Genomic DNA, 20,772 nt, shown 5'->3' with positions numbered 1-20,772 from the left:
TAAATCTATCCAAAGAATTTGTGGGAACAACAGAAGCACAAAATGAAAGGAAAGTCAGAAATAATAACCCTACTTTTAAAATGAATAATAAGTTCTATGATAGTGCCAGACAAGTAGAAAATAGACCAAATACCTTCCAAGGGAAATATGCCCAAAAATACTAAAAGAAAATGGAATCCAGATCAGAAAGAAAGAAACCATCAAACAAAGAGTGGACCTCACAAACCTTATAGATATTGTCAAAACTCAAACAAATAATTCAACCCAAGTGAACTATTCCGCTCAAGGGACGAGACCAAAGACAGCCTGTGAAAACTGCGGGCATACAAATCATTTTACAAACGAGTGTAGAAAACCTAGAATCTGCACGGGTTGTAAGAAAGTAGGACATTTAACAAAGAATTGCTGGTTTAGAACACAAGAAGGAAATAAAGAAATAGTTGAATTAAGCAGTAATCGCTCAACATCAAATAAGTCTTCAAGTCAATGACAATTTATCCCTACACAGAATACCACAAGAAAGTCCCTTCAAGAAGGTTCATCCGCACTGTCCTATTTACAGAGTAAAGAAGTTGTATTTTCCATGGATGGAGAAGAAATAATCAGAAAGGATTTACCTATCATTAAAGTTCCAAAACAGAATAAATTATATACTGTCCTTATGGATTCAGGTAGTACTGTAAGCATAACTGATAAACACACATTAACAAATTACTTGGGCGTTAAAGAAATGCTAATTCAGGGTCAAAGCAAAATAATAAAAGGAGTAGCGAGTAAACAGATTAAAAGTTTAGGGAATGTGAACTTAGAAATAGACCTTTCGTCACATAAAACTGTTGAAAGTTTTATAGTTCTAGAAGACAGATTTTTTCCCGCACAGGTGTTGTCCTCATTTAATTTTATGAAGAGATGTGGAATCATCCTAGACCGCAAAGAAGGAAGAATCAACCTGAAACAAGATAATAAAGGAAGCGTATGCTTTACGCTTGAAGAAGAAAAGCTTCACCCAAATCTGATCAATTCGTCTGAGACGACTTCAACAAGCGAGAAAGACATACATAAAATAAATTATCATCAAGAGAACAATCAAAATAAAATGGAAAGGATTATAAATGAGGAATTCCCACAGTTACAGACTAAAAACGGAAGATGTGCACATCCAGAAATTATATCCTCCAAAGAAAGAAATAACCCAGAAATAAATAAAGGTGATCCCCAGTGTTCTGAATATGACGAGGAACAAGATGTCTGTGATGATAAATATGCAGAGATAAATACGGATAATTATAGCAATGTAGTAATCAGTTGTGATAATGAAGGGAAATTAGTAAATGAGGTACTGTTGTTAAACAAAATAAATAAAGTAGATATAAATGATATAATAGCAGTAACTGAAGAAACTAGTGTAGATACAGAGCATTGTTACTTTGCAGAGATAAAAGATGAAGAAATATGTTGTGTAAGCACTGATCATAATAAAGTACAATTTATACTAAACAGACAGGTAATTTTGCATCCAAAGTGTTTAACAAAAATACATCTAAGGGCAAAAGAGATAGAAGTTAAAGACGTTCTTTTGCTAAATGAAGAGTTACCAGAATTTGTCAGGATGGATAATTCTTTAGTCCACATGAAGAGTGATACTTGTGAAGTTTATGTCCAGAACTACTCAGATAACAAACTAACACTATATGCAGGCATTGTCTTTTGTAAAGGAATACCTATCAACAATCCATTACTAACATTAGAGGAAAAAGCATTTTTCTCTGTAACTGGTCAAAGATCTGAATTAAGCAAAGAAGTGAATAAAACAGATTTTCCAGAAAACAAAGATAAAATATTAATTCAGGTATTAGAAAAATACAGAGATGTAATAGCTATAGAAGGAGATAAATTAGGTAGAACAAATGTCCTAAGACATAAAAGTGTATTAGATGATGGAACAAAACCATTCTTTAATCCTAATTACAGATTACCAATAAGCCAAAGACCCATAGTTGATAATTTGATAGAAGAAGTGAAGAAAGATGGGGTAGTCATTCCTTCTAAATCTTCATATAATTCTCCATTACTACTTGTTCCAAAGAAAGATGGAAATTGGAGACTTGTGATAGATTATAGAAAGTTAAACTCCAACACCATCCCCGATAGAATGCCAATGCCAGTGATTCAAGATATGTTTTGCTCAATTAGGAGGTGCAAGGATATTTTCATCTTTAGATTTACTTAGTGGATACTGGCAAGTACCTTTAGACGAAGAGTCGAAACCATACACAGCCTTCAGCACACATAAAGAACACTTGCAATTTGAAGTCATGCTATTTGGACTCACTTCGGCTCCTTTAACGTTTGTTAGATTAATGCTTCAAATACTAGGGGATATAGAAAATGTTGCAGTTTACTTAGATGATGTTATCATTTTTAGCAAAGATTAAGAAAGTCACCTCAAAACTTTAGAAATAGTCCTAGAAAGATTAAGAAGAGCAGGATTAAAAATCAAATTAAAGAAATGTCAGTTCTCAATGAAATCCTTGGAATACTTAGGACATGTAATTAGTGAAGATGGTCTGCGAATGCAAGCAGGCAAGATAAAAGTAATAGTTGAATATCCAGCTCCTACAAATTTGAAAGCATTGAGACGATTCCTAGGAATGGTAGGCTACTATAGACCTTTCATTAAAGGTTTTGCTACAATAGCCAAACCATTAACAGAATTAACGAAGAAAGATGTCAAATATGAATGGAATAAAGAACAAGAGACAGCCTTCCAAACACTAAAGAGTAAAATGACCAGGAATCCTGTATTAGTCTACCCAGATTTCTCCAAAGACTTTTACTTAGCCTGTGATGCCTCAAGTACCGGGCTGGGGGCTGTATTATTACAAAAGGACAAAACAAGAATGAGAGCAGTATATTATGCCAGTAGAGTCTTAAATGCTGCAGAGAGAAATTATAGTACAATAGAAAGAGAATGTTTAGCATTATACTGGGGTCTAAGGAAATTTAGACACATAATCTTAGGACATAAAGTCAATGTACTTACTGATCACAAACCAATTTGTGATTTGTTTAAGAAGAGAACTTTTACAAATAACATGAAATTCAATAGATGGTTCATCAGTGTGCTAGAATTTGCCCCAGAATTCAGATATATCCCAGGAAAATTTAATACACTAGCAGATGCATTATCCAGATCCCAAGAAGAAACAGAGAAATGTATTACCACTAATACTTTTTGTTTTAGCTGTCAAGTAGTAGACTTAGACTTAGAAAGAGTACAAATACAACAAGGGATGGATACAGAAATCAGGCATATAATAGGACAACTAATGACAGATGAATCTTTAAAACCTGATTTTGTTTTAATCAATGGTTTATTATATAAAAGACCAACAGAGAAGAATGGTTATTCTCGTCTATATATCCCAAAAACATTAATCAGAGAAGTTTTAGAACTAACCCACTCATACAAGTTAGCTGGACATCCTAGAATCAAAAAGACAAGTAGAATCATAACCAGAAATTATTTTGGCCCCATTGCAGTGAAGATACCAAGAACTTTGTACAAAATTGTGTAGTTTGTAATAGAAATAAAGGTAACGTAAATCCAAAAGCTATACTTGAAAAATACCCATCGGAGCTGAATCCATTTCAAGTTATTTCAATGGACTTTTTAGGTCCATTTCCTACCACTGTTAGGGGAAATAAACAAATATTAGTCTTTTTAGACTATCTAACAAGCTATGTAGAGATTGTACCAGTAAGAAATAGAGATGCAATTACAGTAGCAGAAGCTTTTAAATCTAGAATTATTACGAGACATTCATGTCCACAAGTTCTTCTTTCTGATAACGCAGCAGAATTTACTGGTGAACTTTTAGGAAAATTACGTGAATTTTATGAGATAAATAAACGTCAAATAACAGCATATAAACCAAGTTCAAATGGAGCAGTAGAAAGAACAAATCGTAAAATAAAGGATATCCTGAAATCTTTAGTTAAACCTAATACAGAAGACTGGGATTTAGCTTTGGAAGACGTACAGTTTACTATAAACAATACTGTAAATGAGACAGTAGGAGAATCACCACACTACTTGTTATACGGATACGAGAAGAGACTACCAAATACGTTACTAGATGATGCCACACCACCCCGACATACTTATAACTACGATGACTATATTGCCTGGAAAACTAGACGTACGTATGAAACGATCAAACAGACGAGGACTAGGCTTAAGGAAGCTCAGAGTGTCCAAGCAAAGTACTATGACAAAAATACAGCTAAACCAAAAATTGTAGTAGGTGCTCAGGTATATGTTCAGAATCATATTCCAGAAGGTCTAAATGTAAAAGCATCACCAAAGTTTCATGGTCCTTATAGGGTATTAGAAGTGTTAAAATTAAATAAGCTAAAGATCATAAGTGAGAGTGATTTAAAAGAAAGAATTGTTCATAACAATCATGTAAAGGTAATAAAAACAGACGCTTGGTCCAATAAAAGAACAGTTGAATTATTGAAAGAAGATAAACAGGAACCAATAAATAACAAATACAGCTTAAGAAAAAGATATATTTATGTAGTGTTGAACTGTTATATATAAACAATATATGTTAACATTAAAATACCTCAGGTATATAGAATAGCTGGTAAGGCTTATTCTTACAGATACAAACATGCGGTTCTTCTTGATTATCATAACACTGCTTTATGTGTCATCCGAGATGGTGATCCGGAAGGGTGCACTACTTAGGGTTGCCAACTGACAAATTTCAATAAAGGACAATAATTAGAAATGTAACCATATTTCTTAAAATTAAGGTTTAAGTGTATCCACAAGTTTGAATATACTTTGACCATACCTTTACACAAGCTTCTAGTTTTTAAAGTTATATTTGTTCTGACTTTTGGCGAACTTCAGCAATTGTGGATCATGTTTTATTTTTTCCGAAAATTCCCGACAAGTGTCCTTCAAGTTAAAGTATATGAAAAGTTCACTTTTCATTAGTTCTACGGAGCATCTGTTTCTTTCATTTCGCCATTTAGATGACATTACACTAAAAATGCGTTCACAGTATGCTGATGTTCCAGGGATTGAAAGCGCAAATGAAACTTTTTAAAATATATTGACGCACTTATGATTAGCACTTTTTAAAATCATGTGCCATTTGCTGCCTGTTGTTTTGCATTCTGCAAACAGTTCAGAACTTTGAATCTTTCTGAAACTTTATTGAATTATTGAAACTTCATCAAAGAGGCTATCCATGTCCAAATTAAGCCTGTCTTTCAACTTCAAATCTACAATTTCTACAAATTTCTGATATTTTGGGAAGGAATTTCTTAACAAACTTAGACTTGTGTTAGAGGCAGAAGGAAACCAGTGGGACACTCCAGTGCTTTATTACACATCCAATCAGTACAGAGGTGTGACTGCCAGTGAAGTGCAGGTGTGTGGGAAACATTGGCGCCAATTCCGCTCTCCTCCTGACAACATACATCACATACAATCAACCATCCTACACCCCCCCCTAAGATTATGGCATGGCAGAATGGCATAATATTAAATGAAAATAATAAGTAAATATGTATTAAATACATATATATAGACAAAGAAAACTGTAAAAGGAAGATCCCCATAGGACAAAAGTATTGGTTAACACTGAGTGTCACAACATACAAGGACATGCAGGCTACAATATATAGTACATACATAAAATATGTTTGCACAACAGAATTTCTATCCAATTCAGCTTACTGAAAACAAAAGATAAAATGAGCATGAGGGACAACAAAATGTAACTGTACAAGGTGACACAAGCACAAGCATGGGTTAACGCTCAATATCACCCATGACATACTTGCCCATCCATGAGGGTTGCACTGTGTGCCTTTTTGGACGAGGTGGAGCGGGTTCTGGGCGTGGGGGAATGGCTGAGGACGTTGGGGGCTGCCGTTTTAACACTTTCAGGTGCTTCCTGTTTCTAAGTGACACCCGACCGCTTCCATCCAGCCTAATGAGATACTGTCGGTGGCCCTTAGACTCCACTACCAACCCAGATCGGTCCCAGGTTTTGGTTACAGGATCCTGCACTCTTACCCTGCAGCCTACAACCAGGGGTAGAACCTCCCTGGCACCAGTAGGTGGTGGGGTCTCCTCTTGGGACTCTGCCATTCGTAGCTCCCTCTGCTGAATTATCTCATCCCAGTGTCTCTCCACCTTGTAATGCTGTCTGGGTGTTGGCACTCCATCTCTGAGCTGCCTGCCAATAGTGAGCTGTGCTGGGGACTTGTCAAACCCCTTAGGGAGTGTATTGAGGTACTGAAGAATTGCCAGGGATGCCTTGTTGCAATCGAGGCTGCCTCCTTTGCCTATGTTAGACCTGATGATCCTCTTGGCAGTCTTGACTGCTGCTTCGGCCCTTCCGTTAGACTGGGGGTAATGGGCTGACGACAGGCATACTGTAACACCCCATTTTCTAAAGAATGATGTGGTCTCTTCACTAATGAGGTTTGTGCCCCCATCTGTCGAGATTAGCTCTGGTGCTCCCCATCTTGTGAAGTATGTCCTCAAAACTGATATAATTCTTGATGACGTTGTACCATGTGGGAAGTGTGCCACTTCCAGCCACCCGGTGAGCCAGTCTGCATAGGCCATGTACATATGGCCCTCCAGCTGTAGCATGTCCACCACTGTCGACTGGAATGGGTATTCTGGGGTGGTGTGAGTACTAATGGTTCAGCAGGTTGTGATGGAGCATGTACATCACAAGAGGCACATCCATCCCTGTGGCTCTGCAGGTCGCCTTCCATCCCTGGCCAGTAAACCGATTGTCTAGCCCTCCGGAGCATGGAGTCTACCACCTGATGTCCTGCATGAAGGCCTGTAATGACTTGACGGTGAAGTTCCTCTGTGATGAGCAGACGTGGGCATCCTTGCTCGTAAGTGTAGACTATCAGGTCTTCTACCATAGATAACCTGTCCCTATCTGAGTAGAACTGACGTAGGCAGGCCACCTCCTGTGCCTTCTGCGGGCGCCAGTCATTTACTGCAACTTTAGCTGCCAGCAGCTGGTACACAGGGTCTTTAGAGGCTGCTTCTTTGACTCTCTCCTCATCCAGCATGAGGCATTCTTGTTCAAGGGCAGTGGCCAAAGCAGCAACAAGGGTGGCAGTCATATCCTCTTCAAGTTCAGAATCCTTGTCATCTGGTTCACAACGGAGAGCAGGGAAGCGTGATAAGAAGTCAGCAGTGCAATTCCTCTTTCCTGGCAAGTATCTTACCTGGAACCTGTATTGTAGGGTCTTCTCCTTGAGATGGAAGAGTCTTGGGTTTAGTATATCCTTCAGCTCTCTATCACCCAGGAGCTTGACCAGCGGGCGGTGATCAGTCACGATCAGTAAGTTGGGGCAGCCCAACATGAGTAGCCTGGCCTTCTTGAGACACCATGTGACAGCTAAGGCTTCTCCCTCAACAGCAGCATACCCAGCTTCAGCCTGCGACAAATGGCGGCTCCCACATAAGGCGATACGCCACCCACCCATGCAGCAAAATGGGACATCAGCCGAGGCACAAGCACAGTACTGCTGCAGGATGACAAACCCGATCCCATCCCTGCTCCAATCTGTTAGAGCCGCTGTAGGTCGGGATTTGTCATAGTATACCAGCCCATCCTTGGCCAGCTTGCATATGGCCTCCTGTGCTTGGCGGAATCTCCCTTGTAGGTTGCTATCCCAGTACACATTCTTGCTTGTAGACTTCCTCAGGAGGTCTCTAAAGGGTTACATCAGCGGGGCAGTGGCGAGGAAGGGAGCCAACTCGTTGACAAAGCCATACCATGACCTGATGTCAGTGACAGAGGGGTTGTCTGGCATAGGGAATCTCCGTACGGCAGCTAGACTCTCCTCTGTGGGCCTGTAGGAATCCCATCCCAGCTGGAATCCGACGAAGTTCACTTCTCTTCGGCGGAAACTGAATTTCTCTGGCTTGAAAGTTATGCCCTTTTTGGCACACGTGTCCAAGAAATTATAGGTGTGCCAGAAGGCCTCCTCGACGCTGTTGTCATACAGAAGAGTATCGTCCACACATTTGTGTTTTTGGGGGATGTCCTTGATGGCATCATCAAACCTCTTGGTGTAGGCATCTGAAGCTGAACAGTGTCCCATGGGCGTTCTTCTGTACCGGTAACGCCCCAAGGGTGTGATAAACGTTGTGAGTCTGCGGCTCTCTTCATCTAACTCCAACTGGTGGAAGCCCCAATGCGTATCTGCCACTGTCTTGAAGGAATGTAAAGGCACCCCAGAGATCATGTCGAAAGGAGCAATGGTGTGATGCGTCTCTCTCCTGTAGGAGGCATTAAGGCATTGAAAGTTCACAGTGCGGCGAGACTGACCTGACCTCTTGGCAACAATGACCATCCTCGCACACCATTCTGTTGCTTCACCAGTAGGCACCTCCTCAATGATGCCCTTCTTGATGTCCTGGTCCAACTGCTTCTTCACTTCTGACTCCCAATGCTTCGGCACTGATGCTGGGGTGTGGCGTGCATAGGGGGTTGCCCCCGGCAGTAGATGAATATGGTGCGGCTTGCCCTCCATGACTGGGAGGGGCTCCCTCTCTGTATTGAAAGTTGATGACGAAAAATGGCGCAAGAGCCACTGCTCCAACTCTGGGACGTTCTCCTCCACTGGTGGAAAGGGCATGGATGAGGGCTTAGGCAGGGATGGCCCAATGGGTGTGGGGACCTCATGCTCCAGTGTGAGGATCGCTGACACTGGTAGGTGGTGGGGAAAGGACTGGGGCACGAGGCCAAGGTCCTTACAAGCAGCCAATGAAAGGAAGAAAGACCTTGCAGACTTGATGAAGTACACTTCTTGGACGGTTGTCCTGGCACTGTACCGAATGCGAAGAGGGGTAGTCCCCATACACTCCAATCGAACATTGGCAACATCACGTAGGCCCCGGCAGTGTTGTGAAAGGGCAGGTCTTTCAATGAGGGTCGACAGCAAGGTGGGGCCTGCAACACACACTTGGGTGTCTACCACAGCCTGTACAGGCTTGTGACCCTTAGGCCTAGGCCCATGCACTGATGAGGACACTATCACTTGTATAGTAGGCTGCACACTGGGTTGTACCCTGGCGGTGACTGCTCCCAGTGTTACTGACAAAGCAGGGGCATCACTCACCATCTTCTTCTTGCTCTTACAGAACCGTTTCAAGTGGCCAATTTTCTGACAGCCATGACAAACACTATTTCTCGCCAGGCACAACACCTTCCTTGGCTCATGCTGCACTCCACAGTTTCCACACATACGAGCACTGGTGGAAACTGAGGACCTCACACCGCTCTTCACCGCTGCACACTCAGGGGGGCTGGGGTCTGTCTCCACATCGGCTGCACGTGGCTCTTGATGCCATGTGTCATGCTGGGGCATGGAAGCATCTTTGCAGGCTGCCTCATATGTCGCACACACTGCCCTTAAGGCATCTACACTACAAATGGAATCACACGACCTATAGAGGTCTCTTTTCAATATCTCATCCCTTAGACCTACCAAAAGCTTCCTAATAAGCATATATTTGGACAAATCGCTATGACAGCTAGGACACTGGAAGCCACAATCCATTGCTTTTTGCGAGCACTTTGCAAAATATTCACTAATTGACTCCTCACGTCCTTGCATATACACAAAAAACTCAGCCCAATGCACGGCCTGGTTCGAAGCACGCAGAACCATGGCCCCCATAGCATCCAAAGCCCCTTCTGGAGACAAATTAGCCCACTGTGCATCGCTATACCTGGCATCCAGTGTACGTTGCAACTCTGGGGTGCAGTGAAGCCTAATGTGTTGAACTGCACCCGTTGGTTGAAGCTTGTATAGCCTAAGCCACTGTGTCATGGACCGCTTCCAAGTCCTGAAGGAGGCCGACGACATTTCCAAAGCACACTTCTCTGGTAGTGGTGGGGCTGGGGCCCTGGGGCTGCTCTGTAGACACAAGCCACTCGCCATTGTAGCCAAGCGGTCATTAAGGGCTTGCAGCGCATCTCGCACTTCGGCAACTACATGCTGAAGAGCTGGTGATCTTGGTGCCACTCCAACGGGAGTACTGTGGCCACCCCTGGAGGATCATTGTGCCCTCCTTGTCGTGAAAGATGGTCTCTCTGGTGTAGACATCCTTATCCTTTTACAGGACCCTACTCACTGCGCCATGTTAGAGGCAGAAGGAAACCAGTGGGACACTCCAGTGCTTTATTACACATCCAATCAGTACAGAGGTGTGACTGCCAGTGAAGTGCAGGTGCGCGGGAAACATTGGCGCCAATTCCGCTCTCCTCCTGACAACATACATCACATACAATCAACCATCCTACAATTTGATAACTTTCCAAATGCTGAATCTTCATTAAAGTCGATTCTTTTTTCCAAATATGTTAGTCACGATATAAGAAATAATCTAAAGTCTTCAGTTGTCCCTTGAGCTTCAGTAGTATCTACATTTTAAAGGAGTTGGTGAACTTGATACCCAAGGGATTTTTCATCATATCGGGATTTTAACTTATTTCTTAAATCAGCCAAAATAATGAAAACATCTGCTGCTGAAGTTTCATTCTGCTCCAGTTCTTGAACGGCTGATTTAAATATCTCCATAACATGCTGCGAGAATAGCAAATAAATTTCAATAAGCTCAGAAATTTCTGTAGAATCATTATCTATTCTAAGAAGTTGAAGTAATTGTTTAGAGCACTCAGTTGGTCTGCTCAAGAAATAAGAACTTAAAGCTTTCCAAGAAAGTAAAAGTCTTTCAATGCATGGCTGCAGGGATAGCCACCTAAACTCAGTTTGTTTTTTTACCGAGGCGCATTCGCACTCAATCGCAGGGGTGTCCTTTTAGCTCGGAAGAGTTTCCTGCTAGCTGATTGGTTGCAAGTATTTTGTCCGAATAGCATCATTGTTTTCAAATAATTACCAAGTAATGTGAATCTAAACTTATTTACTAACCTAAATTTCTCCATCAGGTATATGTTTAGTCGATAAATAATGTTAACGAATAAAGAGACTATAAAGTATTGTGATGGTAAGTCTAAATTTAATAACAACACCCGCTGAAGCCAACGACAGGAGCTTGTTTTCGGATGCACGCTGGATAATTTTTTTACTTTTCACATATTTTAACACCAATTGGGGTAAATTACACTAAGCATAAGAAAAACATGTTATTATAAAATTTCTTTGAATACCAGAATCTACGAAAAACATGGAATCAATAAAACTCGCTACTGGTGAAAACTTCAGGGGAGGTAAAATGAACAGCCTGTGGCGGCCTGGTGGGAAAACCAGCTGATTATCATTGCAACACTTTCCTGGTTTATGTCATTGCAGCTTTTTCCTGATTTATGTAAGTGTTGAAATCAGTGTTATGTTATTGAGATTACTTTAATGGCTATATCTGCAATTAAATAGTTTCTATGCTTCTTTTTGTAGGTGCACACTAATAAAAATATATTTCGCAGAAATTAACAACTTATTCTTTCATGTGAGTTACAGCAGACAATGTGAGATAAGAAAACCTTTTATTTTCTTATTTTGCGTTCTGTTCAGGACACATACTCGTATAAGGTTAACACGAGTTTCTGCGGATATTTTGAGAAGTAAAAGAATATGTGACTGAGTAGAAAATGTACTATCCACATACATTTTAAGGATTAGTAGGCTGTAGGCGTTTACTGTCAAATACCGAGGCGGGGATGGAAGGGAGAGGGAGGGGTCTCGCGGCTGTAACTCGGTGAAATTATGAATTCGTTTAATTGTGATTTTTATGCAATTTATGGAACACTATAGTATCCTTAAACCGAAAATAGTGCTATTAATAGAATCTATACCTTTACGACAAAATGAGCAAACCCTTTCTATACGGACATACATCATAGGCCCACACACACCTAGCCTAACTTATATCAAGCATCAGCTTCTGTTTATTGTTACTCCTTACCTTAAAGAGTTAAGCAAAATTGATTACAACTGTCAAAAAATGGTGTAAGACACATAGACATAGGCTAGCCTAGTTTGAAATGTGTGCAAGAAATAAAGCCATAATAAGGGAAGTACATTATTATTATGTTAAAGAAAAAATAGCCTCTTCATATTTATCATAATGATATAACAAAAGGCTTCAGCACAAAAGCCTATAAAAGATATGTAGGCTATCTGAAAAGTTTTCTTGCCCATCAACATTTGCTGGCATGTGGATACCATATGAATAACTAGGCCTACCTATCTAGGTAATTTTATCTAAATTTTATCTAAAGCCACAGGCTGTTCCTTTTACCTCCCCTGAAGTTTTTACCAATAGCGAGTTTTATTGATTCCATGTTTTTCGTAGATTCTGGTATTCAAAGAAAGTTTATAATAACATGTTTTTCTTATGCTTTGTGTAATTTATCACAATTGATGTTAAAATATGTGAAAAATAAAAATAAATTATCCAGCGTGCATCCGAAAACAAGCTCCTGTTGTTGACTTCAGCGGGTGTTGTTATTAAATTTAGACTTACCATCACAATACTTTATAATCTCTTTATTCGTTAACATTATTTATTGACAAAACATATATCTGATGGAGAAATTTAGGTTAGTAAATAAGTTTCGATTCACATTACTTGGTAATTATTTGAAAACAATGATGCTATTCGGACAAAATACTTGCAACCAATCAGCTAGCAGGAAACTTTTCTGAGCTAAAAGGGCACCCCTGCGATTGAGGGCAAATGCGCCTCGGTAAAAAAAACTGAGTATAGTGGGTACACGTCGAAGAATTTCATTAAATTCTATATCTACAAACAAATGAAACTCTTTAAGAGTTTCGCGTCTTTTTGCTGACATTGAGAAATGGCCATAAATTTTCAGGACAACATTTTCAATGTCCACATTCAAGGTTCCCAAAGCAAATCTTACTGAATTGTATAAAATGTGCGCACTGCAATTAGCCTTAACAATATCATCGTTCAATGTGAGAATGTTTGTATATAAAGAATGGTTTACTCCAAAATTGCAATTTGCATTATCTGCGCTAAAACAAGAAACTCTTTTCCAATCAAGTTGCAAATTATCCATAGTGTTTTTCAAACAATTAGACATTCCGTCTGCACTTTCATCTGCATTCTCGAAAAAATCAATAATATAATTTCCTGTGCCATGTTCCATGCTGAAATACTGAACGCATACTGGGAACATTTTCCTGTTTTTTATATTTGAAGCATCAGTTTGAAGTGCAAAAAATAGAGGAGGATCATGTTGTTTTAAATCATCCATAACCACTCCCAATGCCTTTTACCTAGCACATTTGCAACATTTGCCTCGGATTTGGTTCGACCACAAGATACTTTTGCTGCAACTTTCGAATCCTGGTAAAGTTTTGAATTTAATTTCAGGCCACAATCGAGCGAGTTGTATGAATGATTGTGTTTAACTGCATGATATATTTGAGCTATTTCCGAAGCAACTACAATACCTTCTTCTTCTGAATTAGTTTTCACTAAAAATTTATCAGTTAGAGAACTGCAAGCTGAAATTTTAATTCTAGTTTTGTGGTTATCCGAATTTGCATGTTGTGTGTTACTGCTAAAGCACCCATGTATCCAATTTTAAAAACACTTTGGCAAATGGTACACTTTGTCTCTTGTGGATTACTAGTTTCTACCAACCATTCATACTCCTTTTTCCAGTCCTTGTTAAATGAGCACATGCGCTTTTTTCTCTTCACTGGGTGTTCCATGATCTGGCAACAGAAAACCATTAAACATTAATTGCTTTTTAATATATATTTTCAAAGTCAGCATTTAATGAACTGAGCTAGTCAGCTAAGTAATGCGATTTTCAATCGTATATATACTTGTAATTTGTTATTAATTGCCTGAAAATAATAAATGTATAAGTAACACCATCGTAGCCATATTCTTAACCAAGTAGCTAACCATATTTTTTGTTGGTTTCACCAACAACGGGTTCTCTATGATGAACATCCCGTTTTCTGCGGTGCCTTCACATGCGACCTAAGATCGGACGAACACAATCTTATTATCATTATTGTGAATTGTATATTTATCACCTGTTCATTTGCCCTTGTACCATGTATGTGTCAGAGTATTTTTATGTCCAACCAGCTATTGCTAGTCATCATGTTTTCTGTATGTACCTGTCCTGTTTTGTGTAGAGAAATAGTTTGACCTCAGGTCACTTGTACATTTTTGTACCCGCGGCCTCTGCATATACGCAGCCGTCCGCACACCGCTTTATAAGCGGGTCACTTCATCAATAAACCAGCAGTACTTGTCTTCCTGCTCATTATTTCGCACCTCTCTCACAGTGGTGATCCCTGGAGTGGTTCCCGGAGCCAATAACGGACCCAAACGGCGACTTAGTCTTGGCCTGATGAACCAACCCACGCCCCTAATGGACTAACTATGGAGCTCTTACAAAGCGTTCGGGCGTTACTGACCCTCATCGGTAAATCACCGGCGTCATTAGTGGACCCACATGGCACGCTCCCAAGCTTGTACTGACATTACAGGTTCATAGAACATCCACACATAATCAGAATTGAATGGCCAGCAAAGTCACCTGACTTAAATGCCATGGAAAGTATTTGGGGTTATATATAACTAATAAAGGTGGATGCAAGTAATACCAAGACCAGGAATCACGTAATAAGATTCGCCAAGGCAGTCTGGGAGGTCACTTAATACCAAACGGAACGAAATAAACATTTGTGAGAGGATAGAGAGTTCAGTGTCTAAGAGATCATAATTGACAATAGGATTTCATACCCGAGTAGCCGGGAGGCGCACGGATCTTTAAATTCTACTATATTTTGTATTTTTATGCAGTAATGGTTTGAATATGCACTGCACTCATTGGTCTATTTAACTACTTATTTATTTACATTTATTTCTCTATAAGCAACATATAGGGATAGGTGAAAAATGTTATGTAGATTGTAAATATATTGTTGAGTACGGGTAAATATTTTTATTCATATATTCATTATATCATTTACGTAATATCTTAAAAGGACAGTGTTGTAGTTAGTCGTAGCAATACTGAGCAAACAAATACATATGATTATAGTCAAAGAATGGGCATTTTTTTTAAGAGAAGCAGCTTACAGCGCAGCTCTTTCTCTACCACTCTCTCTCTCTCTCTCTCTCTCTCTCTCTCTCTCTCTCTCTCTCTCTCTCTCTCTGTAATAATATTAGCATTATGCTAAAACCAATAAGAACAAAAGGGAAAACATTAGAGAGAAATTTGGTGTTAAAAAAACAGGGCACTCATTATCTCCTCTATGAGTCTACTTTTTCCTGTAGTAGGCTACATATGAGTTGGTGACAGTTTGAGTGACATCACGTGAGGGATGGCCTTGTGAAAGATGCCAGTTACTATTTTTAAACTCTTGTCCGAAAGGCACTGAAAAATGTGCCAGGACTTTCCAGAGTGGCTGTACAATGGGTTTAGGTCAGGTACACTGTTCATTTATACAATTGTTGTATTGTTTTCGACACTGAACTTCGGCAGAGTTCCTAGTGCCTACATATAACCTTATAGGCAATCAATATTGCTATTTAGTGATTATATTTACATCACTAGATCAGGTAGTCTGTAGCATGGTGGCTATTAAAGTTTAGACCTAAGGTGGGTAATCTTTGATCTAATAGTTCCTACACCCGAAGTCTGATGGGTTTCAACAAAAGAAAGCACTTGTGGCAACATGAATGAATAAATGAACCTTATCTCCCTCACCGCTTACAGTTTTTTTTTTTTTTTTTTAGACGATAGGAAACATGAGCGTGTGAAAACACCTGCATCTGTCTCGCAAGGTCTTCGATGAGTGATTAGTTTCCGATAATCTGATTACGCCCTTTTTCCAGTTTTCAGTAGTTCTTTGATCAAACAGTCTGTTAATTTTCATGTTCTTTATTAAAAAAAGTTTTCAAAAATTACTGTAGATACAAATGAAAAGTTCGGATTATGATTTTATGGTACAGGTTCTGCCACCTGTTTGGTGTAATATTGTAGTTTAGTCGTTTGTCGGGTAGAAGTGTAACAAATTTCTTTTCAACTAAGTTCGCCTCTGTTTTTTATTGTTTCGTTCGACATGTTGTTATTTCGGTTCCATTCTGGGAAAACCATTTTAATATGACATACAATAACTAATTAAATTAGGTCCCTGGCTTGAAATTAATTGTATGCAATCTGTTTTTTTAATTATTATAATTTTTTTACTACAATTCTTAGTATTATTACTGTTATTACCATTATTATGAATGCTATTTTTTATACTTCTTCAGCAACTGTGTGGTTGCCGATTTGTCATTTTTTATCATGTTATCTCATGTATCTAGATTGTGAATGTTTTCAAGGCATTATACATGGAACATACAAAGTAGAGACAATAACATTCACAATCTAGACATGAGATAACATGATAAAAAATGATAACTCGGGAATCCCGCACAGTTGCTGAAGAAGTATAAAAAATAGCATTCATAATAATGGTACTAACAGTAATAATGCTGAGAATTGTAGTAAAAAAATCATAACAATTAAAAAAACAGATTGCATACAATTAATTTCAAGCTAGGGACCTTAGTTGGTTACAGAAGTCGGGTCCAGAGATCTAAATACGAAAATTGAAAATAGCAAAACCCTACAATGATATTAATCACAGTAATAATAAGGAAATGAAAATATCAATAATAATAATAAACGTAGAAATATATAAAAAATAATGGCAGAATCTGCAGATGACATCATAATTACAAAAATAGCGAATAAGTCATTTAAGGTACAGACACCTCACTATCCCATCTTTCCGACAATTTAGATCTTCTTGCCCCACTGCTAGGGTGCTTTTTTTTTTTTTTTTTAGCTGATAGGTAAGATGGGTGAAAGAAGAGTGAGGGCAGTTAGCTAGCTAACCATGGTAGGGAATAGTTTAGAAAGTGAAATAATAGTAAGAGTAGGACAATGTCAAGTGTGGTTTATCTCGCTTTGTATGAGCGAAAAGCTGCTGTTCCTCAGTCGGGTGATCAGACTGGACATTGTTCGCCTAACAAAGATTTTTAAATTATCCAGGCAGTTTTCTATGAACATCTGCTGGCGAAGTGATAGCGAGGAGTGTTTTGAGGCGTCTCAGAATGTCACTGTGTATGTCGCGAAAAAAATTCAGTGCACCAGATTTTATCGCTTCAAACTCCCGCCGATTCTACGAGGCTGACAGAATGGCAGGAACTTACTGGACAAGGCACGTCATAAACACAACTATTATTGCACATTTTGCTGAAATGCTGAAATGCAGTATGCAAAGTCATGTTTCGTCTTATTGCTTGTTTGAGTGGTTTGTTGTAAGTTTGAAGTCTTAAGCTTAAGCCTAAGTACGTACAAATGAATTAACCCAATTAGCAACCGCCTGGACAGGGAAGTGAGACTGTCGCGTGATAATCTGTCGTTCCAGGAATCCCGTTCGTGACAGACGTGTGGGTTGGGCTCCTAAAGGTTTGTGTAAAGTTAGCAACTGTGAGTGCTCCTATGCAAATGTGGTGAGAATGATTGGGTGAGAGTAACTGTTTGGGCATTTGTATGCTGCGATTAGTTGTGGTTAGGTTCCAGTGATTTCTTTGAGGTTGAGGGCAATTGTGTAGCCCACGTGCTTCGTGTTGCAGGTGCGGAAATTGTAAGTTCATTAGTATGTTTTTTGGGGATTTGTGTGATTGTTATGTAAGGGTCGTGGTTGAGATGGTTTTGATTTTGTAAATAAGTTGAAAAAACCTGATACGTGACTCGTTTATCTTTGCATGGGGGCTAAGTCCCTTTTGTAGTTCGTGGGTTGATCGTGCAGTCTGTCGGCACAACAAATATACAGTGACGTCTATCTAGGAAATTCCTGACAGTGTACAACAATGATGCATCTCATGGTCTCTCGGGTATAGTTCGTCCAAAGGGAACACTCATATATACTGTAGCAGTACAAGTGGAGGAGCAGCAGTTTCGTGTCTCAGTGACCGCAGGCAAACCTCCTTGCAATCATGTTGCCAGTTGCACATATGTTATGACCCTACACAAGGTAAATTAGGGTCATAATCTCTCATGGCATCTGTTTTAAGAACAGCACCATATCAACTTACATCTCTAAGATTCTGTGGTAGCGGTGGCTGAGTGTTAGGTCAGCACATCCCTTCTCCCTCGTGGACTCCTCTCCCTGTATCTAACCTCAGACAAAGGCCTACTGGAAATAAACAGCCAGATCCAAAACTAGACTTCATTTCCAGACTTAATGAAAGTAATTCAGTAAAAACTACGGACATATAAATGGAAATCATAACTAAAGGAAATTCTGATACACAATCCAATGAATTACTGATTCTAGACCAACCAATACTAGTGACTAACACCTTAGTCATTAAATAAAACAAACAGGTCAAAAATAGGTCACAGTCTAGTATATTCCCAATGAGTACATTCTCGACCTCTTACTCAGCAAAACATCTGAAGAAGACAAGCAAAATCTTCTTTAGTTCCCCAAAGCACAAAAAAATACAGATATGGGAATTCCTCCCATGTTATTCAACCATAAATGCTTAAACAAGATACATATTATAGAAATGGAGAAAACAATCTACAGTTTGGTAAGTAGATATGATCCTTACCTCGAAACCCAGTGTTCAAATCAGTTCTGGTATCGAGCACAACACAAGTCTCATTACTTTTCGAGACTTTTCAAAGGGTTCAGTGTTGGTCTTCTAATGATTCCCTTTTCTCAACCTAATCCCTTCACACCTTGGGGCCCTGCCAAAAAGACATGCACAAACACAGGTTCCTCACTTGAACCTGGACACTTCCGGCGAACATACATAGTGTTATCTCACATAATCCCACGCCTCGAAACTCCTGATGCCATCCTTATTTAACAAGGAAATGCGTCAGACACTAGCAAAACATTCTCTCCAAGATTTTGGTTAAGTTTTTCTCCCCACTTGTTAATTCAACATCCATTGTGTATTGTAATTCATAACATCCTTGTGACCTACAAACTTTTCACATAGTTTATGACGCCTCTGTTCTATGTCTGCCACATCTTTAGGTCGTCCGTGATAATGCGGCCAAAATATGGAAATGCACGCACGAATTCCAGGCGATGATTTCCGAGAAAAATTTGTGGTCTGCAGTATGCTTAAGCGACCTCGGGAGCAGCGACATACCTGGTCTTGGTTTAGTTGTATAGGATATCAAATTCTTCTGCATATTAACGGCAAGTGTCGACGAGTCACTGGAGATCTTGCACTGCTGGGGAAATCAGAACCATATCGTCGGTGTAACAGAGGTTGTTTATTGTTGTTTCGTTGATAGTGCATCGGATTGGGAGTGAGTTCAATTTGACATTCAGGGCACCTGTGTACATATTAAACAGGTATGGAGAGAGAATGCCCCTTGCCATAGCCCGTTTAGGGAGCTGAGGGTGTACGACAATATATTACTCCATTTGACACAGAATTGCTGTGTGGAGAACCAACAACATAAAATGTCAATTAAATATAGAGGTGTGCCTTGTTTGTGCAGCTTTAGGAAGAGCTTCATGTGGTTTACTCTGTCAAATGCTTTTCTCAGTCTACAAAACAAAGGAAAACAGGAGAGGCTGCAATAGTTCAGCAATCCTTTAAGGATGTACAGTAGATGCAGGTGTTGGTTGAGTGGTTTGACTTAAAGCCGAACTGGTTGTCAGCAGTGCGTAGAAATGGGAGAAGTCTCACTAGAAGAACGGACTCAAGTATCTTTGACGCAATCGGGCGATAATTGCCAGGGTCAGCTGCATCCTTTAGCTATTTTTTTTATTAATGGTATTAAGTGAACTAAGAGTAGGGAGTCTGGAAGAAACTGGTGAATTATACATGCATTGAAGAGAGCAGCTAGCAAAATGTAAATTATCGGATGGCAGAATTTGAAAGCTTCAGCAAGCAGACCATCGCAGCTGGGGATTTATTATTATTATGTAGGTTGTTTATGGCATCGCTGATGTTACATGGCGTAATACGATCGGCGAAATGAAACAATGTTATCAGTAAAGAGGTTATCTACATCCCTTCGGGAATCTTGATCGTTTATGCAATTTAGGATAGTGCTGAAGTGATCACTCCACATTCTTGCGATATCCTTGTCACTGACGGCTTCTCCTACTCTCTGTGATAGCTTTTTAGTTTTGGGATTTAGGGATTGAATGTCTTTCCAAAGACTAGGATAATCACCAGATTCTAATTTTCTAGACATTGCATCAGCTCATTTGCTTTTCATTCTGTTTGCAGTGCTCAAGGGCAAATTATAACTACTCTCTCTCTTGTCTCATTAGTAGTGCAAAGTGTCCTTCCCTTGGGCTACCATTTTGCCTCCACAGTAAAAACATTTCTTGTGAGTATGTATGCAGATCTTTAATCAAGTCATTCCATCCAGGTATATTACGAGAGTTTCTAAAGGTATCCCTGCTGGAGGCAATCATAGTGGAAATTATATTCGAATAGAACTCTTTCAGATCTCTCCTAATGTGGTCATTTCTACATTTTGGGTTAGTCCATAGCAAGGTGCCTGCTGGTTGAATTGTTGACCGCAGCCTGGTTTCCATGGTTTCCCTAAAGAATCTGGTTTTCTGTTGGTTTTTAAAATCCCACTTAACGGCAGGTGAACGATAAGTTATGGAGTTCATGGTATGCAGGGATGGGGTACTGAATGA

The 20,772-nt window shown here is 39.6% G+C and overlaps 2 protein-coding genes across 2 annotated transcripts; both read right to left on the bottom strand.

Annotated features, from left to right (window-relative positions):
• Window positions 1-5,833: 5,833 nt before the first annotated feature.
• On the bottom strand, window positions 5,834-7,545 carry LOC136847500 (uncharacterized). Its single transcript, XM_067119241.1, has 2 exons — window positions 6,865-7,545; window positions 5,834-6,700 (listed from the first exon to the last, which is right to left on the bottom strand). Exons 1-2 carry the CDS (start codon window positions 7,543-7,545, stop codon window positions 5,834-5,836), a joined length of 1,548 nt encoding a protein of 515 aa, XP_066975342.1.
• A 237-nt stretch (window positions 7,546-7,782) lies between these two features.
• Window positions 7,783-10,011, bottom strand: LOC136847499 (uncharacterized). The gene has a single exon (XM_067119240.1). It carries the CDS (start codon window positions 10,009-10,011, stop codon window positions 7,783-7,785), a length of 2,229 nt encoding a protein of 742 aa, XP_066975341.1.
• Window positions 10,012-20,772: the final 10,761 nt, after the last annotated feature.

This window comes from Macrobrachium rosenbergii, chromosome 16, assembly GCF_040412425.1.
Source record: "Macrobrachium rosenbergii isolate ZJJX-2024 chromosome 16, ASM4041242v1, whole genome shotgun sequence".
In the NCBI taxonomy this organism is placed as follows: Eukaryota; Metazoa; Arthropoda; class Malacostraca; order Decapoda; family Palaemonidae; genus Macrobrachium; species Macrobrachium rosenbergii.
This window is presented reverse-complemented; position numbering and strand designations above follow the sequence as displayed.